General features: G+C 43.9%; 1 protein-coding gene across 3 annotated transcripts; it reads left to right on the top strand.

Moving 5' to 3' along the window:
• Positions 1-99: 99 nt before the first annotated feature.
• LOC124320227 lies at positions 100-20,994 on the top strand. 3 transcript variants are annotated; one of them, XM_046782987.1, is made up of 16 exons: positions 100-317; positions 1,360-1,530; positions 4,256-4,485; positions 4,560-4,737; positions 5,285-5,610; positions 5,789-5,913; positions 10,477-10,647; positions 15,309-15,428; positions 15,705-15,863; positions 15,974-16,102; positions 16,200-16,422; positions 16,532-17,553; positions 17,628-17,990; positions 18,464-18,566; positions 18,627-19,148; positions 19,227-20,994. In XM_046782987.1, the coding sequence occupies exons 2-16, from the start codon at positions 1,400-1,402 to the stop codon at positions 19,814-19,816; spliced, it is 4,392 nt and encodes a 1,463-aa protein (XP_046638943.1). In that variant the 5' UTR covers positions 100-317; positions 1,360-1,399; the 3' UTR covers positions 19,817-20,994. The 3 variants fall into 3 exon arrangements, with proteins under 3 accessions (XP_046638943.1, XP_046638944.1, XP_046638945.1); XM_046782988.1 differs by having other exon boundaries at positions 16,535-17,553; XM_046782989.1 differs by lacking the exon at positions 1,360-1,530.
• Positions 20,995-25,405: the final 4,411 nt, after the last annotated feature.

The following is a 25,405-nucleotide window of genomic DNA, read 5'->3' on the forward strand; positions in this document are numbered from 1 at the left end:
TATTGGATTTCAAATTCAAACGCTAGGATGTTGTGTTGGCGTAACACTAGGTGGCAGTCTGTTGTGTGTGTTGGGATGGAACTTGTCAATTTCCAACTTCCAAGTCCCAGCTCAGTCTCGATAGTGAATGGCGGCTCGAGTTGTTGTGTCAAATCATCAGGCGTTGTCCTGTCCACTGCCTCACTTTTAAATGTTTTTGCACAGGTTTAAACGTTTGATTAAGTGTGACCCGAGAATAAGTGACACCCAAAAAGACGACGCCGACACTTCCATCAACACCTCGAGTTGTTCAGAATTGAAACAGTAGCCATTCCAAGGTAATGCACACACTTTCAGCCATTGACCGAATCACCTCAGCAAGTTTGATTGCAGTGGGAAACTTTTGACGAACAATATGTTCCCAGCCAGACTACCGTTGTATAGAGAATTAAATGTGAATCGATAAAAGTCTTTTTTCTAGCAATTTCTCTAGTTTGTTCTTTTTCATTTAGGCGTCTGTTTTTATTCAACTTTCCACTCGATTTCTGGGGCTTCGTTTTCGCCCAACTTTCGTCATTCAGTAGATTTTTATTTGTTTTTTCTTCTCTATGCGGTGAGTCAAATAGGCTGGGGCCAAAAAAAAAAGAAGAGAAACACCCCACAAGAGACTAAGAAGCTCATGGTCGCGACTTTGAATTCGTAATAAGTCAATGGGGGGAGTAGGAGGAGTAGAATTAATATTCAGTTTGTACGACGTAAAAAAAAGGGCGCGGGAAAAGTCTCCAACAGCCACGTGTACGTGACTGGTTGGAATTTAATTTCACAATTTGAATGAATTTTCAACGGTTACGATTATTGAGTGCGATAAGACTTTGGGAGGAGGAGGAGGCTGGCATTAGACGTTTATTCCGTCAGCCCCCCCTTTTCAGCGACTCGTAGAAATTTGTAACACTCTCCTCCTCCCTCTGACGTTACGGTGATGAAAGCGACGTATGCGGAGGAATACCTTACCCGTCCGGAATGAAATTTAAAACCGGATGAGATGTATAGATTCCCCAACGTTTCTTGTAGCCTTGGTCACGGCAATATTTCCTTTGCACGAAATGCCCGAGGCTCCGGGAGACTTCAGTCAGCAGACTAAGCCACCAGTTTAAAACGAGTAGGAGGGCTTGTGATTTTCTACTTGCTCTCACACATTTTGCGGTGAACACAATACAAAAATTGCGCCGTATGACCTTGCTTGAAAGTGAACTTTTAGTGGTTAACATTTTTAACGGCATCCTTTGGTACCATCCGTTAGCAATACAATTCACAATCATGTCGTCTGCAATCACCTAGTAACCTTTTTGTTTTCTTTTTTTTATTTCTCTATCACGATAGGGTTTTTTTTTTTTTTTTTCAAGGGAAGTAAAGGAGCCGAATGTCCACTCCAAATGGCTTCCGGGAAGGCGACCAGACTCCCTCGGCCGGACCCAGGCCAGCAACCAAGGCTGCAACGGCCTGGCACCATCAGAGCGGCAACGATCCACTGGAAGACGTATTTTTAAAACCGTAAGTCTTTGGTGGGACCTTCGAAGCACGTCGTAGGGAAAGAGAGAGTATCACTAAAGCCTTCTGGCGATTCGGTCGTGTTTCGCTTACTCGCTATTTCTCCAAAGTTTCAGCAACACTGATCACAGCTATTCGAATTTCAACTACGGTGCGCGTGTTTTTATTAGGAAAGGTTTCCCTAAATGGGGATGCGTTTTTTTGTTTGTGTGTGTGTGCGTGGGATTTGACATGCAAATGTGGAAGGATAGCATTCGTTAAATCGTTGACAGCGTGGATTATTCAACGATTTCAAAATAGCGCCATAACAGACCCAAACTTCTGTAGGAGGTATTAAAACATTTTTATTTTTACTCTGGGAATTTTGTTGTTCAACCGGCTTCAAACGAAGCTGAAACTTTTTCGCATTAAATGTTATGCTGGTAGAAACTTGTTTTTTTCTTCCCCCAATGTTTTGTTTGGATTATGTATAGGATACCCGGCGGATTTGTTTGTAGAATGGAGGGGAAACAAGTTGGGGTGCAGCGCTAAAGCAAAGTTGTTTGACTAGCCTTTTTTGTAAATCGACAACTCTTGAACGCAGACTGCTCATATATTCCACACACTCTGGTATTTTCGGAATCAAGTTTCCAGCATTATATGGACAAGGAAGAAGGCCACTGGGAAGAATGGAATGTCTGGCGTCATGCACTTTTTTTTAATCTTTCGATTATGGTTTTTTATTAGCTAGGCGTTTCTCAATTGCCACTGGTATACAATCGTTTTTAAATGCCGGCCGTTAGATCACCGAGGAACAGGCCAGAGGGTTCCGTATAAGCGTTGATGTAGTTAACTCATTAGTGAACAACTTCCTTAGGCTATTACGAGTATTTTGTGGTCTGTATTAGAGGCACGATTTCTATTATTATTCCTCGGGTTTAATAGGCATTGATGGGACTTTTTTTGCCAAGATTTTCATTCATTGGTTTTTTCTTCTTTTTGTTTTATGTTTATTCTCTCTTCTTTCCATTTCAGTCAATGCCACTTAGTAAAACTTTCTAACTTTTTAAGCGGTGAGGTCACATAAGTTAAAATGTCTTTTGTGGTGAAAGTTGTCCAGGCCATTCTGATACCATCTTAACGTTGAAAAAAGATCTAAATAATTGTTTGAAACTGTAATAACACTGAAATATTGTTTGGGTTTCACCAACCAACTATTTTTTTTATCTACTTCGAAATATCTGTGTAATTGTCGGGACTTTTTTTTTCTTTCTCATGGGGTCTTTGAACATTCATCGCAACTGGCCAAACATCTGCTGGTATTCCGGCCGTCCAATTCTCAGGTGGTCCGGACAAAAACAAATGCTAAACCAGTCAGCCTTTTTTATTTTAAGGGCCTCTCATTTTGAAATGGAGAAACCCTATCATTCATTCTGTTCTGTTCTGCTTTTTAAAAGAAACAAGTGACCACCGAAAAAGGGTACCGATTGTATTTGATTGCCTTATGCAGCTCTTGAATGAAGAAAGTTGAATCGGATAGAATTTAATCAGTTGAAAACGATGACCCGTGTAAGTGAATGTAATAGATGACAGTTGTTTGGGGGGGGGGGTTTCGTTGCAAATCTCTTAAATGCGCTGTACGTATGTAAAGGTAACGTGACACACCGAGGTTGGTGCCAATGCGACTTAACAAAAGCTGTCTAGGCATTATGGGTATCAAGAGGCCCGTCAAATGCAGTTGCGTAGTTGAATCACGTAAAAGAAGCAAATTTCCAATTCAGATTTCAAATAGCTTTCTTTGCGAACCATCGTTAGCGGTTTACAGATTTCGCCCCAGTTATTTTCTTATTTATAGCTAGGCCGCTGTGCTCCAGTTTCTCAGACTTAAGCTAGCCCCCAAAGTATTACTTAAACTTAACGACGTTCCTAATCAATGAATGCACAGAGAGCAGGCGAACTCACCATAGATTTTGTTATTCATCAATGAGTTTTTGAACGAAACTCCTGCCAAAAAATGAAGTATTGCTTCATTTGGAAATGACTACCTTTGACGGTAGTGTACTTGTACTTCTCCTCCTCTTGTGAAATTTACATTGTGCGCGATAAGGAGCTCGTATCGCTTGGTTTCCTTTCAGCAGGGTCTTGAAACACTTTCTAACTTGGATTTCCAAACCAGTTTACCACAGAAATAGATGTATGGAGACCATGGCCCAGCTAGAAAGGCCCAGCGTAAAAAAAAAACACGGAAATGTTTAGGAAAAATTTGAAAAACCTCGGCAAGTTATCGACTGGAGGCCATCTGCCAGTTTTTTTTTCTCCCTTCAAGGATCTCGTCTATGCCGTTTGTTTTTGTTTACACTGAAAACTAATCTATTTTAAAGACCTGAACTATTGAACTCAAGGCTCTGGCTTTACGTTGGACGTTATCTTGATTCCCATAAGGTTCGTGAGAACTGCTCTTGGATCCTATGCTTTCTTGTTTATGCTTGGATGAATTTGAAATCTCCTGTTTCAGTCATTGAACCACGATGAAACTTTCTTGTTAGTTTCGTGGAATTGGATTGCTACTTTTTTTTTGTTTATCTCGACATGTGATTATATGTCGGAGACTAGGGCAAGTAGAACTCTAGAAGGGCGACTACTTTAAACTTTCAACAAAAACTATTCCACTAGTTGTAGAATGAGAAATTAAAAAAAAAATTTACGTACTTAAATGATGTCCTAAAATATTTGTATTTTTGATTTTTAGAATGGAAAAACCATGGAGGTCTCCTCCGCCCAGTGGAGGCCAGCCCAGCTCCACAACGAAAACGCTGCCTATGCAAATGTCTAGCTCAACACCACTTCACTTCAGTCCCGGAGTGGCTCTTTCGCCGGCTAACCTGTCAGCAGCCACGACGCGCATGTCACTCGACCTATTCCACAAAAATGCATTCAAGTATCAGATGGAGCAGCCGTCAAGACCTTCGCTCACTACTGGTTAGTTTTTGCTGATACTTTTTTAAAAGACGAAACAATAACACACCATCGACAAAATCTCTTTTTGTTTCTAGACTTTGCTCTGTCAGCTTTGAAGAACAGTTTTTCCATGTCATCGTTGTCGCATCCTTGTCATCAAGGAGGTGCTGGAACGCCGTCATCTGATACGCCGCCGTCTGCCGTCCCTCAGACGCCGGACGTAACAGCTCGACTCAAGTGGGAACGGCCTTTCAACAGCCTCACTCGCATCAAGTAAAAGTTTCTCGTCTCTCATTCATCATGTCGATATTATCTCCCAAGTCTCGCCACAAAATAGAGCCATCCATTAAAAAATGCAAGAGAAATAGGTCGCCTAATAGAATTTGTTTTTGGGCTATTCTTCATTCAATTTTCACCCGATAACAAAAGAGAAGTCGAGAAAACACGATCTGTCATGGTCTGAGGACTATCAGCTGGCCCAGCTGTTCTAGATCACGAGACGTTCGGGATTAGAAACGATAAAAATATAAAGCCCCTCTTTTTCCTTGTTTCCTGTGACAATTGCCAGACGTGATTCCTCAAATTCAATCAGTCCTTATCTTTTAACGGTCTGAACGAACCAAAGAGTCACGCAATGTGTATAATTGGTAACAGACGAACTTCCTATCGATCACGGAACACTTCCGGCCATTCCCTGACCATATGTCGTGTTGGGTGGGAAGTTCTTCGACAGAAGCCCATCATTTCAAACATTTTTATTGTTTTTTTTTATTCTTTAAATTTTCTTTTGGGATTGACGTGTCTTTTTATTATTCCACAGGGAGAAGGGTGTGGGCAGAGTTCAATGGCGTCGCTCTTTCGGCGCTTCTCCGCTAACCGCCAAGGAAGACGCTGGCGCATTGAACGCTCCCACGGGATCAGCCGGACAGAACAATGGAAACGCGGACTGGCTGGGCAACGCCGACTACACTTTCCTGATGAGCTGCGATTTAATAGAAAGCTGTCGCAGCCTCAACGGTGAAATGTCGTGGGACAATGGCGACCTGGAGAATCTCAGAATGGCCGAAATGAACGCCCGCTCAACAGGCACCAACAACCAGTCGGTTGCCGTAGGCTGCCAGACTGACGCTGAAGTTACCATTCCGGGTATGGACAAAATTACGAATTCCGTTATTGTCGTCTTCGGTTTTCTCTTCCGCAATGTGTGCGAAGACTATCAAGTTGGCGAAAAAGAAAAAAAAGAAAAGAATCTCGAATCACCTGACTATGGCGAATGGGAAATGGCGTGATCGTAATTTGTAACTCTTTTTTTGTTTTTTAACAGATTTGCAATTACAATTGCGATTACTTCGCGAGTGGCTGAAACGCATGGAGAGTAAGGTGCCGAAACTCGTCTTGCGTCCCAAATGGACGCGGGAAACCCTAGACCGGCGCATCGTCGAATATAAGGTGAGCTGTTTATTTCTTTCGCTAGATGGCGGTACTATGTGACCAGTATTTCGGGGAAATTCAGGTTTTGCAAGAGAATTTTTTTTCTGGCATGCAATGAAATATCATTGTCTCCTTGAATTATTAATTACCCATTGAAAATTATTGATTTGGGAATTTGGGAACTGTGGCGGATTAGGACTTTTCTGGCAATCAATGAAATTTGTCTAATATTTCCGGAAAACTCGTGATTTCGATTTTTCCTGACATTCAATGAAATGCCATAATCGTGGATTTTTAAATTTTTAGGCGTTTTGATTTTTAGTAAACACTCGTAGTCATTTAAACTTAAACTTACTGAAATAGACAGTAGATCGTAGACTTCGTCTCAGAGAATTTGTATCCCCGTTAGATTGGAAATCCCAGAACTGTCAGGGACTTTTCAAACACCTACGCGAAGCGGGAACCCGGAGTCGTCGTAGTATGTTTAGTAACCTGTAGATGGCGAAAGAGTCTTTCGTGACTCAATTAAAAAAATTCGAATTAGTAATCGGTCAGGCAGCATTTCGTTCGTTCGTTTTTTCCGTGAATCGTCGGCCGGTGGAAAATTGGGTTGCCGCGGTTAGTTTTTTATTTTTATTTTTCTTCTCTCGAGGTTAGGGGAAGGACGATTCGTCTAAAAACAGAATGAAAAGCTGATGACGAGAGGGAAACGAAACGAATGTTCAGAGCGTGACGCCTTGTAACAGGATTTTATTCTCGATTCGGCTGACGGCCGATGGATGGACGGACGGATGAATAGAGGGCGACTCGAGAGCAATAGTCGCACTACAGAATCCCATTAGAATCGCCCAAACAACTGACACACACACACACAGAAAGGAAAGAAGAAAAAAAAAGGCTAGAAGAGTTCATAGTGCCGGCGCAGCAGATTGTTGGCTTCGTAACTAATGGACTCACGTTTCGTCACGCAACTACCGTACCACCCGTCCTTCCAACATAGAAAAAAAAAGGCGAACCCTGAGCGGGATATAATTGATAGCGGGAAAAAACGGGTAATTTGAATAACAAAATTTTGACGTAGTACAAAATGTCAACTTACTGACGGCTTGATGGGTCGGCGTTGATTAGAATGGCCGTCCCACTTGCCAACTGGTTTCTTGTGGCTTTTCTTGGCTTTGTGACCCTCGTCTTACTGCACGTCGAGTGCCAAAATACATCCACCGATCCATCCACCGGACGGAAGGGTCTCCCGTGTGGTCGGGAAAAACAGCGTTTGACCCCATGCAGAGATAGAGAGAGAGGGAAACGCGGGAGCAACATTGAGCTAGGAATAAACCCGAGGTGACAAAAATGCGCGTCCCTGGCGGCCTGAGATTCTGTTTTTCTTGATTCCGCATTAAGGAAATGGGTTATGCGCGAAACGCGGTCGCAATTTGACGGCGTCGTTCCGCCGCTCTGCATTTGTCCTTGTCGATGAAAGCGTCGAAATGAAGTTGCGTTATTTTTGCACTTGATCCAAAAAATTGATCCGTAAAAATAAACACACGAAAAGAAAACAAAAAGGCAGACAGACAGATTCGGGTAAAATAAAAGTAGAGCGCGGGAGATGGAATCGGGAAGTCGTGAAAGAATCTCTTGGCCCAAGTTGACAGTGTGGGCGTGTGGCTATTTTTGGACCTTGACATTCGCTCAACACCGTCATCTGACTCTCGTATATTTCTTTTCTAAATTCACCAAACAAATTTTGACAGAAAATGGCGTCCGTCTCGATTGGAAACCTTTTTAGGACCAGTTGGCCATTTTGGTGCGTGTCACTCTCCGCGTCCAAGTCGTCGCTGCGCGTTTTTTTTTATTTATTTTGTCCTTGCCAATTGAAAAAGTAAAGTTTCACGTTTTTTTACGACATCGTGGAAATGGAGAGTTTGGCTTGTGTGTGTGTGTGTATTCACTTGCGTGGGTCCCCCCAGCGCATATATCGTATATATCGATGTGTCATTTCCCCCAACGAGTTCTCTTTCAGAATGGGTGGCGCCGACTGGCGGCAGCTATCGGCTATCGTATTGTGTGTATGCGGCCCAGGCGAATTGGGTAAGACCCTCGGTGTTCCCTTCGAGGGCCGCCAGTTGTGTTGGGCTTATCTCTCCGTGTGGTTGGCTTTTTTTTGTTCATTCGTGATACGAGAGAGTCTCGAAGAGGGGATAGTTAAAAACACACACAACCATCATCCAACGTTGTTGCTGGCCCTCTTGTGTTTCTCTCTCTCTCTATCTACTCGGTGTGTTGACAGTGGCGGAATATACGATGTCCGAATAGAATCTAGCTGCCATCATCTTTCTCTCGGATATATTACCTCTGTTCGGATTGGGTAACTTGATTTTTCTTTTTATGTCTGATTCGTGAATTCACGTTGCTAGGTGTAAGTGTGAAGAACGTGGGTGGCCCAAAACTCGTCTGGCCAATTCCTTATCGTTTTCGTATCAGTGTTGTATTTTTGCCCAATTTGGGTATCGTCATTTTTATTTTAAACGAAAATTAAAAAGGAGCTTGTTACACCGTTAGATTTCCACAAGACAGTGAAGGTGGGAGCGCAAGTGACTTCCGGCGTGCGCATGTGTGAAGGAAAAGGTTCATGAACATCAAATTCATTGTTGGAAAGAGAAAATTGGCCCGTTGTTTGCAATCAACTGTGAAGGTTGGCCACTTCTCAACCGTCCGGCAATGAGAACTGTAAAAAAAAAGTCAAAATATATAAAAATAAAAGAAGCTCCTTCCGAGTTTCCGGCTGCTTAAAAACCACATTTTGCCTTGCCATCAGCGCCGCTTTGTTGGCCAATCCAATTATACAGTAGACGTCGTATTTTCCGGACCTTGGCCGTTGCCGGACACACATTCGAACAAAAGAGAAATGAAAGAAAACCCACGCCTAGTTGAGAAGACAATCCACCCCTCAACTTCAATCTCAGGAGAAATAGTCTCAGTTGTTTTTTCGTTCTTTTCTTTTTCTTTCCTGTCTATGGGCATCGTAAAAACAATAAAGAACGCCATTTTTTTCTTTGCTTCAAGCATGTCGGGACAGGTAGTAGCTGGGGGTAGCAGTCGGTCGTTGACGTCATCCGTTATTTTCATTTTTCTTGATCATTTTCAATGCTAAAAACATTAGCATCGCGGCTGTGTGTTGGTCACCGTTACGAATCTTCACCGAAGACCGTGGATCGGTCATGCTCAATCTTTTGCTCATCCATCAACTCGAGCCGTTCTCTTCTGGAGAATCGCAGTTTGTTGCTTATTAGATTCTCTCGGTTCGCAACCAAATGATGTCATAGTCGAGGTCGTGGTGAATCGATAATTCCTTCATTGATGGATGGCGTTTTTTCTTCTCCCTTTGGGTTTTCCTTCTTTTTTCCTGGGAAGTCACGTGGACATCGTGATTGCGCATAGGAATAGAAATGGGAGGTAAACAGGCAATCAACCAAACCCCGAACCCTCCCACTTGTTCGCAAGCCTGGGCAAAACTATTGTAAATGGAATGCACAATGGACATGCTGTATCATTTTTCATTGCCAATTCTGCGTCTACTACGAAAAAGAGAAACCGAATATTATATAATATCCAATTATTAAAGTCCCTCTTTTCTTCGCAATTAAAGTAAAACTCGTGGTTTTTTTTCGTGTGAAGGATGACTTCACTTTCGATTATTTATGACTCTGACGTCGCTTTTCTATGTTTGCCTCTGTTTGTGTGTTGTTTGTTTCTTTATGCTGGACAAGCCCTGGGTTCAGGCTGTCCAGTCTAGAAACGAAATCCCATCCGGACGGATTGTACAGAGGCAGCTATTCTTACCCTTTTTCTAGATAGTGCCAGGGAGTCTATAGATGTGTGTCCTCTCATTAGAAAAAAGGTTGTAACGGCTTCGCAGACTCGTAAAAAAACAAGTGGGACTGTCCCTGACTGTTGGCGGCTGTATATATTTCATCGTTTTTTTCTTTCTATCTCGAGTGGAAGTGGATCTACAGTTTCTCTCTCTAGAGCGGATCATACCATATGCGGAGTGAAACCGCCCTTTATCTCTCTGTTGTTAAATTGGGAAACCCTTTTTTTGAAAAATTTGTTTTTTTACTTTTATGTCTTTGTTGATTCTTTTGTAAAAATGTTTAAAGAAATAAAAAAAGATTGCGGTGTAGAGGTAAAAGAGACGTGATCGATCAGCTCACAGAAGGGGGCGGATCGTCGACGTAATGTGACTCCCCAAGCCTTCGGTGTATATCCATTAAAAAAAGAAAGAAAGAAAAAAGATTATTTCGCTTGTAGCTGGCATCAATTTTCTGTTTGAAGGAACGTTCTGCTTTGATGTTTTGTGGTAGCTCTCTGTGGATAATTGAAATTTCGTGAGTCCCGTCTGTTTTCACGCAATAAAAAACCAAAATACAGTTGATGACAACAATCGAAATCATTTTTTTCGGAGATGGTACCGCTATGAAAATGGTGGGGGGATGATTGCTGTCACTGGCTGTCGTTAAATTGAATTGCCTTAATATTTATTTTTTTACGATTATTATTTTTGTATTGTTTGAAACGATATAGAGACTGAAACGAGAGATCGACGGTCATTCGGCAGAATTCGGAGCGGCTTGCCAGCGTTGTGCCTCCTGGAACCCTAAACTTGGCCGGCTGCTGGAGAACCGCTATCACCGCCTGCTGCTTCGCATCCTCGAGTGGACATACCACCTGGAGGCCTTGGCTAAGAAACCACCGGTCAGTATTAAACAGATCGATCGTTACCTTCTTCTTCTTATCCCCCCTTTGGTTCTTTTGACTTTTTCATTCTTATCTCCACTAAAACCCACAATGGGCGCACCTTTTACGGCGATTCGGCTCTCTCTCTCTCTCTCTTGTGTTTTTTGTTATTTTTTACGCCACACGAAGCCATTTTCCCTATCTCTTCTTTATTTCTTTATGTGTCTGTGTGTATTTTTTTTCACTCACTCACACACGTACGCACAAGTGAGAAACAGGCATCTGCTCATCCAGCAATCGGGTCACACCGCCGCGCCATTTCGGGTGGTTTTCGTCTCTCCACCAACACTTCCGGCCGGAACGTTAGATACGTTCCACTGATTATCGAAAACAATATCTTTTGGAGAAAGAGAGAGAGACTATTTCTGGTGGCGGGACACGGGAGCAGCAGTGCCTTCTGTTGAAAGTAATCAGATCGCATCGGCTCTCCCGAAACGTTCATTTTCAAGGGACCAACGGCCGAAAAACAACAAAATATAAATATATAATCCAGCTCACGATGTCGATTCATCAAAACCACCCGACTGCGACCGGCTCGTGATAAAGTGGTGCTGGTGGTGGTGGTTGGTGGATCACAAAGGAAAATAACATTTCATGGGGGTGGGGGGGAAAGAGAATAGGGAAATTCTTTGAAATTTGTGTGTATTGTTTTGAAACTTCTCTTTTACCGTCTGCCAGAATTTTCTCGTTATCTCGGCACCCTCCGTGTGTCTATGCCCACCAATCTCCCCCCTCCTTCTCTCCCGTTGGTCCAATCTCTAGCCAGGGAGAAAAGATGATTACTAGTAATAAGTTGACCGTGCGCCACAAGCTGAGCGCATAGATATACTGGTTTTTGTTTGGGGGAGAAAATATGAAATCTGGGTGATTCTGGGTTGAATCCGCCCGGAGGAACAACATACTGGGGGAGAGAAAGGGAGTTTGGGTTTTTCTTCGTAGTATCGGAGAGTATCTTATGGGCTCGTGACCCGTCACTATCATTTATTTCGTTTTCTCCTTTGTTTGACTAATCCCACCTGAAAGTTTTTGACAGTCCTGCTCGCCCAGTCGACAACCGGCAAAACTCCTGTAGTTTTTCTCTTTTTTTCCTTTTTTCCGTACAAGGAACGAACTTGAGTTCGCCCTGTCATTACCGGGAGTCGGCTGCTACCCACATGCCTCAAAAGAAACGGGAAAAAAATGTTAAACTTTGGCCGTTTTTTTTTCTTTCTTCCACCAAGATGCCGATGCGTTTTTAATCGATCGTTTTGAGACGTCATTAGATGCACAACGGAATTCCATTCTTTTCCTTCCTCCTCCTAACCGCCGCGACCCCGGAATTTTGCCCCGGCCGTAGTGGTGCGGGCTCACCGTTATTAACTTATTACTAAATATTAGACTTGGGTAGAATAATCGGAAACCCAGTAACCTTGCGCCGAAATTCGATTCAAAGAGATGTAGGTCGGTTCTTTTTTTAATTATTAGATGTGTGTGTGTGTGGCAGCGTCGTCACCGTTTCTACGGTTTCTGTTTGCGACCTTTGGCGTGACACGCCGGGAATCGTTTAACCCTTTTTTCTTTTTGTTTCACTTGGGTCGTAACGGTCTCGCGTTCCTCCATTACACGACTGCCTTTGCTCTTGACTCTAAGTCATTTCCCGAAATAGTCCCGAAGTAGTAGTAGTAGTAGTAGCTAGTGTTTCTTGCGTGATGATGGGTTCGCTTCTCTTTTTTTCCTTTTATTCTTTCTTTGTTCCACGATTTGTTGTAGGTCGTAAAATATTTTACAGCTGTAGTAGGTTTCGTGAAATCCCCCTTTCAAACTGGCTACCGGGTAGTCGTAAGAGCAGCACTAGAGAGAAAGAACAAATAGCTGGCGTCGCCGTTATACTAAAAGGGGCCTGCAATTGATTTGAGTTTATGAAATCAAAAGCGTTGGAGCGTGGGGGAGCGGCAGCTGCAACGTGCTGACAGCACCACCTCCACCTCGTTCGTCTCTCTCGGACGGACATTTGCGTATTTATTATAAGGATTGTAATTCCGACTGCCTCTCTATACGTGCGTGCGTGTGTGTTTATTTTCCTGAACGCGCCTCGAACCTGGTCGCCCCCGATCAACTGGAACAAATAATCACACACACATACACACAGACAGACACACACACGCGCGTCTCGTCCAAAACAGGAAACACCTTTGAGGTTGATTTCGATTGTTATTGTATTAAAAAATTCTATTCAACTCTTCCAGCCCCTCCTCCTTCTCCCTACCTCGGATCATTAATTGCGGTCAGTAGCTGGAAGAATGGTGGAAGGGTTCCTTTCATCATCTATTTCACAATTGTCACGTGATTGGCCGCCAGCCATTACGTAGGGTGGTCCTTTGTGCTTCTTTCAAAAATAATAAAAAAAGGGAAAAGAAAAATGGTTAGAAATGTTTCATAGGGGAAGAATAACATGTACAGTTAAACCCAAAAAGAAACGGGGATAAAAAAAAATAGACCCGGATTGTTGCAGGTGAGCAGCAGCGGGGTCGATGCTGGAAGCTCGAAACAATAGACATCATGTGTGATAGAAAGCCTTAAGGTACAACCAATTTTTCAGAGACTTTATCGGCCGCATCTCCTCCAAAGTCACATACACGCACACACAGTTTTCGGTCGTGAGAAATCCATCGGGATGGAAGGGAAACTTTTTTGTGGTCTGTTTTTTGTTTGTCTCCCAAAAAGTTCAGATTTTTCATCTCGTGTTTATTAAAACTGACATCAACGGGATTTTTTTGTAGGTTGCGGTCTGTGTAACTTAATTTTCCTTTTGGCCGGGGTGGTGGGTTGAGGACCTTTCAAGGAAGTTAAGGAACCCCCCTTTACTCGCTCACTGGTGGCCTTTGCACTCGACACGGGGTGTCTGCACGAGAATTGAGCGCTGTCGGCCTTTTTTTTTTCATTTGAATTTTTTTGTGCGTTAGCGGGCACTTGTTTTTCTTTTGTTTTCATTCTTTATAATTATGATAAACACTAGAATTCAGCTGCGTTACTTGACGTTTTATTAACTGAAAGATGAACAGAAATTTGCTGTGGGGGGTCTGGCGGTTTGGGTTGGAAGAATTTGAAAAAAACGGCGAACGCGAGAGATTACGTCAACCTCGGTTGCACGCGTAAATTTCTGTCTAATCACTGTTTGGTGTAATATTTACAGCGATGTTGATGACGTTAACATCAACAGCATCGCTCCATGTTTAGAATCCAATCCGACGTCTCGTTATCTAGCCATATCTCTCTCTCCCATTCGGCTCCTTCTGTGTTTATTTTGACCAGCTCGAAAGAAGCTAAGAAGGATCTGCCATTGTTTATTTTCTTCATCGTGAGTAGACATGTAAATGTGAGGGTCTCTCCACTCGGGTTTTTTGGGGAAGGGTGAGGTGCCGACAGTCATTGCTATTCAAATAGGTGGGGCGGCGGTTTTGCCTGTTGATTGCACGGCTCATTTCAATTCCGGTGTTTGAATGCATCGCCTGGTCAACAATCGATTGCATACATATATCTTATACGAGATATTTATTCATGTTGGTGGTAATTTGAAATGCTTTGTTGCTCCCCCGTCGACTTTGTTATTTCGACTTTCTAATCCCCCCGTATGGGACGGACCCCCCCTTCTCATATTTCATCTAATAGACCTTTCTCGTATTTAAGCACCCAAATGGGATGGTTATCGTTTGATCAAATGGCGCATCCCGCCGTATCTGAGAGAGATAACAACGCTTGATTATTTACAAAATTCCCTAAAGTCCCATAACCGTTTCGTGTGTATGCGTGACTAACGCACCTCTCTAGACGCGCTCGTAACGGTCACCTTGGCGACTTGAACGGTTTTACGGTTTCTTTTATTTTTATTATTATTTAAAAACGAAAATTCTTACGAGTAACTTTTTGGTGATCGATCACGGCGTCCGTTTAGATTATAGACGTGTAACACATTTGATTAAGTTGGTCGATAATCAACTCGGATGGTATAAAATAGTATATACTATAATAATAATGTCGGTACGATGACTGTCACCCCTCTGCGTTCCCCCGCTGGTCATTGTCTCGCTGTGGAGTTTGTCCGTTTGTCCACTCTCTAGAATGTTGTGAAAAGGTGGAGTTTCGTCGGAAATGGTGGCCCGCTTAATAGCTGGACATCTGGCTCGAACCGCACGTAGATGGGTGGGAGTTTGGAGCGCTGGAGAGACTTTGACTAGAAACTCGCGTGCTTGATACTCTGCGTGAAAAATAAAAAAAAAAGATACAGGTTTCCCCCTTCTCTTCGATAGACAAAAAGGTTCCCTAGCTATCTACCATTCCAATTTAGGAGGGAAGGAGAGAGAGAGAGAGAAATGGCCTACTTTCATGCGCGTTCTTATTCTCCCTTTCTCTTTTCATTTCTCTCTTATACTTCTCCTAGCCGTCTTCTCCTTTTGTAAATGTAGTGGAAGAGTGTGTCTTTCTGCCCTGAGACCGCCTTGCATTCTATTTTCGAATCCCATTTTTCCTCTTCTTCTTCTCTTCTTCCTTTTCCAGAAAAATGTCTGCGTGTGTGTTTGTTGGGTTGTGGACGACGCTAAAACTTTGGTGTTTCTCTTTCTTTTCTTGTTATGTGTGTACAGGAATTCTGGAACGGGCGGAGAGCGGCAATCAGCAGCCCGGAAAGCGAAGTCGGATTGCCTAGGAAGCAAGCCCGACTTGACGATTCCAGTCCGTCTCACATCAATCACATAGCCGGGCAGGTCTGTCTCAAACGTGTTTTTGTCTTGTCCCGCTCGTCAGATAAATCCAGATCAATGTCTATTTCGAAAACTCATGAAAGATTCAAGAGATTCAGAACTGGAAAAGAAAGAAAAAAAAAGAGTCCACACAGTGTACGACGTGCATCGTGACTTTGACTTAAAGTTGAGGATTATCTGACGAAGCGATCGATGATGCTCGAGGCTCTAATATAACAGAAGAGAAAATATCTTTCATAACTTATATACTATAATATAAAAACTGTGTTGACATGAAAGGTGGACGAGCAAGAGATGCGGCAGTCGAATGCCGAAGGCGGCCTATCGCCACCGCTACCGGCAGCCGTTCCCGTCTCCACTTCCAGGACCAACATGGGCGTCTACGAATTTAAGCACCCGGACACGGACTCTGAAAACTCGCGGCCACAGAATTCCCCGGTAAATATAAAAAACACCCGTATATTATATTATACGTTACTAAGTGTCACCCACATTTCCGGAAGTATTTATTTTCTCGGGTTATTTATGATTGTTTGTCATATTTTTAGATTGCTCAAGAGGATGTTAAGGGTTCGGCGCGGAAGCGAAGCTCCAACCTTTCCGACGGCGCCCTGGTCCGCTCCAACGACAGTAGCGAGAATGAGTGGATCTATTCCTCCAACACTTCCGGTCGAGTGGTAATGATTGCCGACATCCAAACAAGTCGAGCTAATTGAAATGAAACGTACATTTTAACGGGAACGGCTTGTTTTGTTTTGTTCTGGATTCACGCAGGCGGACGAAATCGACGGCCACGATACGACCGTGAGAAAGAAGCTCAGTTTCGAGAGCGACGAAGATAACGACTCGTCCAGTAAGTCTTGGTTCCAGTACTCTTCAGAATCTGACTGGCTACAGGGTGGCGGCATCGAGTTGGATGAAGCCAGTGAACTGGAAGAAAGTTTACTTCCGCCTCCAAGCGGGTCTGCCGACTCGCCAGAAGAGTCTGAACACAAAGGTACATTTGAAACATCTGAAAACAACAAAACAACAACAACAATCGATTTCTATTTGATATCAATTTGAAAATTTCTCAATTTTTTTGTTTTGTTTTTTGTTGTTTCTAGTAGACGCTAGTCGCGTCTACAACAAGGAGAAGGTACACAAACTGGTAACGGAGGCCGAACAGATGGTGTCTTTGTCCGGCGAGGCATGTCGAAGCAAGAACCGCAAGCCGGAAGCGCGCTACAACAACCCAGAAGTGGTCCACAACAGCGAGTGTGATGCTAGCAGCGAGCTCACTTCTGAAGGTGAGACGGATGAAGAAGACGTGCAAGAGACGCCTGGAAGCAGCGGACGACGGTCGGCCACGTTAAATCGAACGTTCCTAGTTCCGGGATCGACAGAGACCGTGGAAGCTTCTCCGGTGGTTATGCGAACGCGACAACGGATCAAACCTCAAAGGCCGCTCAGCTTCTCGGGACTCTCGGGGACGACGACGTTGGGTTCCAACGGCTCGGGTGGTGCTTCGGCCCGCTGGGCTGCCTCAGAAACGGCCCTGAATCATCTCACGTCCTCTCCGGCCCACTCGCCTTGTTTGCCCGGCTCTCGCCCTCTCATGTGCCACGCATCGACTCAAAAGGATCGCCTGTCTCCATCGACCGAAGGACTCGGATCTTCATTGGCCGCTCTCAGCAGTTCGGGGTCGGCCAGCGCCGGCGGAGCGCGCCAACGCCAACGCAGACACTCTGCCCGTCTTCGAAACATGATGTCCCTGTCTCGCCGGGGTGATCTCGACGCACAAATCTTCTTGGGAGTCAACGACGGCAGTGGTGTGACATTGCAATCGTCGAGGCTCTCGGCTTCGGCCGCTTCCGCCTCTTCATCCGGAGAGAGCAGCAGCGCTGGAGCGGGAAGTCAACGCAGCCGTCGCATTGTCAAATCGTCTACTCTGACGCGGATAGTTGATGCGACGGCCCCATTGCCAATCGCGGCCGGCCCACTGGTCAACGCACAATCCAGCCCGCTGAAGCCACCACCGCCGTCCACCAACTCCAGCCCGCGCTCGGCACCAAGCGACGGCGAGCTGTGTCTTGGCCATGTCGACGAAACGAGCAATTTCTCCGAACAGGCTTGGGATAATTATTTGGTAATTATTTTTAAAAAATTGGGTGATTCAAAAGAAAACACGACTTGAATGATTAATTTTTTATTCTTTATCAGGAACGCTATGCTAGTGAGGCTTACAGCGAAGATCCACCAGATGCTGATAGCGCCCGTCGCTTGCTGGAATTTGGCGAAGATTACCGCAATGACCTGGACAGCCTATCTGATTGCCCGTCAAGCCTGAGCGCCGATTTGCGCGGCTTCCGCCCGCACCATTTGCCAAAACGTTCACCACCCAAACGGCCAAAAGGTTTCGGAATGGCGGATCGTTCAGCTCTGACTGAACTGCGCCTTTTAGACTCTGATTCAGATGTGGACGACCTAGTTCACGTTGTTGAAACTTCGGCTTCCCAGTTCACTATTGCACTCAATACTTTCCACAAAGTGGTCAACACCAACAGACTGGAACCCTCTCAATATGTAAGTAAATGTTTCTCACAGAAGAAAGTCGGATAGGATTTGTTGCTTTGTTGGGGGGAATTGAAACCGGCTACAAAGGCACAGATTAAGAGAAATGAACGTCATCATTCTAAGCTTGAGCAATAGATGGCCTTATAAGTTGTTTGTTGACTCATGACTCACTAACTGACACAACAGCAACCTCTAGTACCTGGAAACTGGAAAATGGCTTCGACGTTCATTCTCCATGACCAGCCATCTGTTAAAACGTCCTTGTTTGATTTCTATTTTTATGGGTGAATCAACCTTTTGGGTACCGTGAAACTTTGAACGCTAATGGGCCAATTAGTGTGACATCCATTTTTCCAACCGTTCTGGGGTTAGTTTTGTTTCACGCTCACGCTTAAGTGAAAGGCTAAGTTTAGAATTTCATGTTGTTTGAAGCGTTGAATTTTAGAGTTGCTGAAATAAAAAAAATCTTGTGTTTTTTGCAGGCTGAATTGCTGGCAACTTGTCGAACCAACCTTCAGTGTCTGCAAACTATACTGTCTCATCTTAAAATGTCGGCAGATGAGCATGCATTGAAGCCTGTTCGAGGTATGATGATCAAATTAGGCCCTCATTATTTATGTTTCTAATTGTCTGGTTGTTTTTTAGATTTGATTGATAAATGGGCCCAGCTGGATACTGAGGTTGCTCCTCTCCTTCAGGATGGCCTCCTGCAACGACAGCTTCAACAGCAAGTGCAAACTGTCAGAAACAAGCTTGTAGAGCTTGAAGGACTCGTTCTGGACACCGGTGTGGATGGAGACTTTCAACTTAATCTGAACAAGATTCACCAAATCAAAGCTCAAATCGATGCAGAGAAGGAATCACTGTTGCAAATTAATGTTGATGTCCACAGCTGTATGGCTAAGCAGCCTTCAACTGAAGATGGTATCAACTTGAAAGAAGATGTTTCGGGTCTCTACCACATGTGGGAAGCGCTTGTCCTCAAAGTGTCGGAAAAGGAGGCCCTATTGGAAGATGCCGAAAGGACATGGAAAGAGTTCCAGGAGCTGTTGTTGAATCTCAAAGCCGAAATTGCTGCCGACCAGAAGAAAGTTCGGTCGTACATTGACTTTCAAAACAGCGATCCGTCCCAACCTGCTCCGGTTGCAACATTGGACACATGCCAAAGTAAGCAACTTTATTTTACACGGTCTTCATTTTTCAACGGGTTTTTGATTTTTAATATTTCTCTTTGTTTGTTTCAAGGTTCCAAATGGATGGAAAACTGGAGCAGCATTCAGTTGAGCGTACAGTGTGACTCTGGAATTTCCTCGGGTTCCGACGGTGAATTTATATCGTTGGGCGAACGCGAGAAGCGATTGCACTCTCTGAGACAACTGGCCCGGAAATTGGAAACTGCTTTGGCTCCTGGCAACGCAGCCCTGACGCGTATCAACCGAACACTCGACCAAACGCAACAGGACCTGATTTTGTTGCACAGCCAACTTTCACAGCTGCCCCAGCCAGTGAAAGTCTCACCAACAGCCAGCCATGCCCAGACTCTCATTCTTCCGCCGCCCGTTAAGGAGATTTCGGTCCAGACCGACCCGCTCCTTGTCCCCAAGAAGAAACAACAACGGCGTGCCGGTGCCGTGGCGTCTACAGCAGCGGCCTGTCGCTCGGCGGTCCCTTATTGGTGGCGCATCGTCAGAGCGGCTCTACCGTTTCACCTCGCCCTCATTGCTTTGCTCCTGGCCGCCTGCGTCATGGAGCCTTCTTGTTGCAATTACCTCAACACTTTTGGCAGCTCCCTTGTTCCGAAATTAAGTTACCTGGGAGGCCCACCTCCTATCTAAACACTGAATGATGGACCTTCTTCTTCTCCTATCGAGCCCCCAATTAATTCCAAACTTCTTGGCCTTTATTCTTTTGATACTGTCGGAGCCGACTAGCATTATTATTATTATTTTCATTCGAGCGTAGCTAACCGTTGAGTAGATTAGATGATGTTGAGATCCTTTCATAGGGAATTTGAGGATAATTCTGTGTCATTCATTTTTTTCCCCTTTTGCTAACAAAGTACCAAGTATTAATTTTGTATCCTCCCCATTTTCTCCAGACGTCGTTAGATGGCGTCGGAGTTCGCTCATTGTGCCACTCTTAAATTAAAACTTAAACTTTTTTTTTTCTGTTGTCTCTCTTAACGGACCAACAAATCTCACCATCGTTGTTTCCCCGCCCCATATAATAATTCATTCATCCACACTCGATTCAACTTGAGTTTAGAATTAGAATCCTCTCCCCCAATCCTAGAGAAGAATCATCGAAACTTTTGTTTAACAAGAATCATACAGAGAAAGATGAATGTCAAAAAGAAACAATTTAAACAAGTGCACTTGATTTAACACTGGTGTGTCGAGATTGTTGGAGGGAAATGGTGGTTGTACTTTAATTAATTTAACGGGATAGTCTAGCTGAAACAGAAATGCCTTATATTATTAAAAAAACAAACAGAACTAATCACAAAAACAAAATGCACCTGGTACTTTTCACACTTTCGCGCGCGTGTGTGGTTAGTGAGTGCCTGTCCGTCTGAACTCTGAAGTCATATTAACTTCAGTTTGCGTTGCATTAAGTGGCCATAACGTACCTTAAACTAATAATGTATGCCCGTCGTATAGATATAGCAATAATATTCAAATATTCATTCAAAAAAGTAATTGGCTTATTCGTGAACGTGCCCGTTTCTCCTTCTCGATTTTTGTTCTTATTCTCTGCTGCTTCCAAAGTGCTATATTAGATTGATTGATTGAGGTACGTATGGACTGCTTCACTTACATCGAATTTATCAGGATTTGTCTTATCGAATCTTACATATTATACATGCACCGATAAAGGAAAAAAAACAACAAAAATTAAGACAGAAACCAAGTCTAGTTTTATACCATTGATTTAAAATGTCAATCAACTTTCTGAAATTTTTTTTTTCTGTCTCCAATAGTTTGATTTGAATACACGATTTTAAGAAGTAGAACCAATATGAAGATTGTGCCAAGCCAATTGAAGTCCGTGATTGAATTGAAACTCTTCTCTGTGTGGGGGTCCGGCCCGCACGACTCAATCCGTAAATCTCAATAGGAGCCATCGCTGTTGGAACCATTGGCCGCGCTCCGGGCGTTTTTTTTTTTCTCGATCGCCTATCGTGATGGACGATATTTTGATTGCATTAACGCCGACGAGGGAGCCCCTCTCGCTTTCTCTTTGTTTTCATGGAAAATAACAAGACTCACAACCAAAATATTTTCTCAAAGATGACCAATCGCAGTTGATGTGTTTTTCACGAGTTTTTGGGACGGAAAAGCGGCTGGCAGTGCCGTCGAGACTATGACGGGATGGATGATGCGTGTAACAAGTCAGAGATCACTTGTTGAAAGGCTCTCGATGGGAGTCCGTGAAACTGCCCAGTTCTCTCTCTCTCTCTCTCTTCACTGTTTTCCTTTTCTATGTATAATCCCGTCTTCTTCTAGGGATATGGGCCGCCCGTCGCGCTGCAACGAATGCTCAACTGCCATTGATCAGCTCAGCAGGTTTCCCCTATGCACAAAATGCCGCCTAAACAAGCCAGAGAAGAAGTCGAACCAACTGGAGAGGTTTGCATACACAACAGCTCGTTATTATATTATATCTTTTCAACAAAGAAATATCGTTTGAGTTTTGGTTTTTTCTTGGGTTTAGATATCCCATCGGTGGCTCCATTGACACGCCCCCTCTTGCTCTATCATCGTAAACATACGTTGATGGATATACACTGTTCGTGATTCGATTACAAGTTAATTGAAATCGCGACTGACCACTTCCGATGGATTATATGCGGCCAAGGAAAATTATCAATCTAAATCAAATATTTTTTGAAAGGAGTTAAAAATAGAAAACTAGCTGGTCAAGTTAATTGCGCACGGAATATAAAATTGGACGAATGAGAGAACTTGTTTCTTAAAATAAAAAACTCGAAACGCCAGGACAGCCAAAGTAGTAGTATTTGGTTCGTGTCTATATTTTTTCTAGCTCTGCGCGTTCATCATTAATTACCTATTTATCAAAATTGACTGGGCGCATTCTTTTTTTATGAACTTGTGATGGGGCGTCTGGAGTCGGAAACCCTACTGAAAATGTGGAAGGCGATGATGTGAGAGCAGAGCGCGGACCGTGTTTCGACGCTTATTAAGTTTTAGACCAAACGCGTGTAAAGATGGAACTCTCCGAACTCAAGCGATATGGACGACGACGCAGCAGCAGACTACTGACCATGTTTGAACTACCGAACTGCTCCGAGAGCAAGGTACTTTGGACGTCGTAAAAAACGAGTCGGCGCAGACGTAGTTTCAACACATTAACTCTCCTCAAAATGCACAGCCCAAAGGAAAGAAAAGAAAATTCAACGGAGAGTTTTCGGGTTGTTGTTCTCTTGTCCAGCCCCAACTCTTCGTGTCCAGAGAGAGAGGAGGGACGGAGCCGGACCATCGTTCACTATTCCACAATCACAAAAGTCATCGAACAAGTTCGCAGCTGAAATGTCCGTGCTTCTTTCTCTCTCTCTGTGTGTGTTTGTATGATTCATCTGTTTCAAAACGGGGTTTCCCATTACAAGCGGTTTGACTTTTTATATGCCTAGTATATAAGACTGTATAATATGTCTAGGCATTAGAAACCGAGCCACAGAGTCCCGATGATGAGAGAGCTGCTGTAGAAAAAAGAAAGAAATATCCTCTGCTGCTGCCCCAACTAAATAGACCTGTTAATGGCCGACGGGAGCCCATCATCATCTCTTTTCTCTCGTCGGTTTGAGAAAATGAGTTCCTTCGACTTTGCGTGGCTCACGCAGACTGCTATATGTAATAGGGTACTTACATGACGGATACCTACGAATATCGGTTTGATGGCGAGAGGAGAATTTGCATGGGGACTCTGCTGCTGTGGCTCTGCTGTTCGCATCGCGTCAGAATTCAGCCAAAACGCTTGCTGGTCTCCCAGTGTTTTTATTTAGAGGTATAATACGAAAGAGAAACCCAACTTGAAGGGAAAATAAAAGTTTGAAAAAAATAAAATAAAAATCTAAATGATAACTGCTGCCATCATCTGCATAAGACGACCGTTAGAACTTTTTTTTCTTCCCGCTGGCGGCTTTTCCACGGTTGAACACCTTTTCTCTCTTCTCAGCTGTGTACTCTCCTCCCTCTCAAAACAAATGGGGAGGAAAAAAAAAAAGAACAACAACAACAAAATAGAGAAGCAAATATTTTGGTTTTTCCTTTTGTTTCTCCTTGCCCGAGACGTGTGAGATTGTTTGCACACACACATGTTTACGGTGCGGAAGGGGCGGCTCCGTTTGCGCATGAGCCCTGGACATCAGCGGGCGATGAACGCCATCACGAATGGGGGGACGCCGGGAAAATATTATTTATCCAAGAGATGCGGACGAGAAAGAAGAGTCTCTTGCTGCTTCCAACGGATTGCTGCTGCAGCTCTGTCATGAAATATGGCGTAAGTACTTATACATTTTTCGAGTTGCTGGAGCTTAAGAAAAGAAAGAAAAAACATTTACATCTTTCGGTCGGCCAACCCCTGACCTCGGCTATCTCTCTACTCTCAACGGTGATGGCCGAGCTATCCTGTGGCCGCGTCTTCTCTCGCGCTGCTGGAGCACATTTTACGACCAGACCGAGTTAATTGACTCGAATTGTTCCTAGACGTTCTTCATCTTTTTTTCTTTTTTCCCCCCCAACAGTCTTTATTTTTCCCCTTTTGCTGGTCTCTCAACACGAAAGAAATCCCCCAACGAAAAAATATACGAACTAAATCAAAGATGCGTCGCTTTGAATCGTTACGTTTCCCACCAGCGCAGCGCAGAGCAGCGCAGAGTAAGAAAATAAAATAATAAAAAAATAGACAAAAAATACCAATCTTAACTATCGCCTTCGAATAAAACCAATAATTTGCATTGCAAAATCGGTGGGGAATTCGACCAAATTTGGCCATTTCCCCCAGCAGCTCGTTTCATGGTCAATCCAAATACGGTGTTTTTGATGCTCCTCCGCTGTGGTAACGAGATGGGCAGGATTTATTTTTTGATAGTTTACCTCACTTTTGCGCTGAAACACACACACAGGTCCACCTCTCTATACCTTTTTTTACACATTTGATTTTCTGGGTATTTTTTTGTTTTTTGTGGTTGGGTTATTTTTTGTTTTCATTTTTGTTTTTTAGCGTTTTCCGTCCGGCTGAGATAGCGACCAGCCGCGTAGTAGTTTTCATGATTTACGAGTCGAGAGTCGGAGGCTGTCGTGAACTGCATCAGAGCTCTGTGTGAGTGCTGCCCGCCGCAACCGGGGGATAACAACAACAAAAAGGGGCAACCCTAAAAAAGACTAAACAACAAGAAAACAAAAAAAATCTGACTGAAATGTGCTGTGTGTGTTATACAACATCCGCGTCATTTCATTTATTTGTACCCTCTCTCTCTCTCTCTCTCACACAGCGAAAACATATGAATAATTAATCGCATCTTAAGCTGTTGAGCCGATAAATCATGACATTAACCGTCTGCCTGCCTCTTTTGGGGCAGCATATATACTGGGGGAAAACAAAAAAGAAACAAGAGTTTCTTCTCTTTCTTAGTATAAATTTATACGCTGTATAAGAAGAAAAATTCTAAGCTATATAATATCATATAAACCGAGGTCGTGGTTGATGGTGAAATTGGCAGGGCTAGCCAGCCACTCCAGTCAGCCAGCAGCCGGGCATGCGGAAAAATGATAATCGAAAGAGTCGGGCTGTAAATAGGAGATGGCTGCTGCTTGCTGCTGCGACCGCCCGCTGTTTGCCGTTGAAGCCTCGCGCCGCCGAACATAAGAAGAAGAAAAAAGGAAGGTAGAAAAAAAGACCAAAATGGATGGGCATAATGAGTTTGGGGGGCGATGAAAGAGCGGTGCCTCTATATGTGACATGGGACTCCTTGTCTATCCTATCGGTGGGCGACATCTGGAAGGAATTGTCGTCAGCGATTGGAATCGCACTGTTAACCCCCCCCCCCCCCCCCCCCTGCGACAATGGGCTATAATCACAGTTGAAGATGGGCCCTTCTACCCATCGTTTAATGATCAACTTCGTTAACTTTAATTGAAAGAAAATAATGTTGAGACTGAGCTTCCGTGCCGTCGATGCCAGATGATGTCATTATAATACATCGAGTCGGTCGTGGTGGCCGCAATAACAAAAAAATGATGTCACGGACTAACCGGATCGGACTGGGTGTCTTTTAGTAAATAATAGTTGGCCTTATCAGATCCCACAGCAGGCCGTGCGGGTATATTATTGTTGTTGTGTGGGATACATCTTCTGCCGGACTGTATTACTACTGCAAGTCTCAACGTCGCTGACTGAAATCA

Source organism: Daphnia pulicaria, chromosome 1 (genome assembly GCF_021234035.1).
Source record: "Daphnia pulicaria isolate SC F1-1A chromosome 1, SC_F0-13Bv2, whole genome shotgun sequence".
NCBI classification, from domain to species: domain Eukaryota; kingdom Metazoa; phylum Arthropoda; class Branchiopoda; order Diplostraca; family Daphniidae; genus Daphnia; species Daphnia pulicaria.

What these genes read in the sequence shown, in the direction of transcription:
- LOC124320227 (XM_046782987.1), top strand. Translation starts at nt 1,400, where the DNA reads ATGTCCACTCCAAATGGCTTCCGGGAAGGCGACCAGACTCCCTCGGCC. An exon ending in AGAAGAGTCTGAACACAAAG is followed by an intron (nt 16,423 to 16,531) that starts GTACATTTGAAA and finishes TGTTGTTTCTAG; the next exon opens with TAGACGCTAGTCGCGTCTAC. An exon ending in TGCATTGAAGCCTGTTCGAG is followed by an intron (nt 18,567 to 18,626) that starts GTATGATGATCA and finishes GTTGTTTTTTAG; the next exon opens with ATTTGATTGATAAATGGGCC.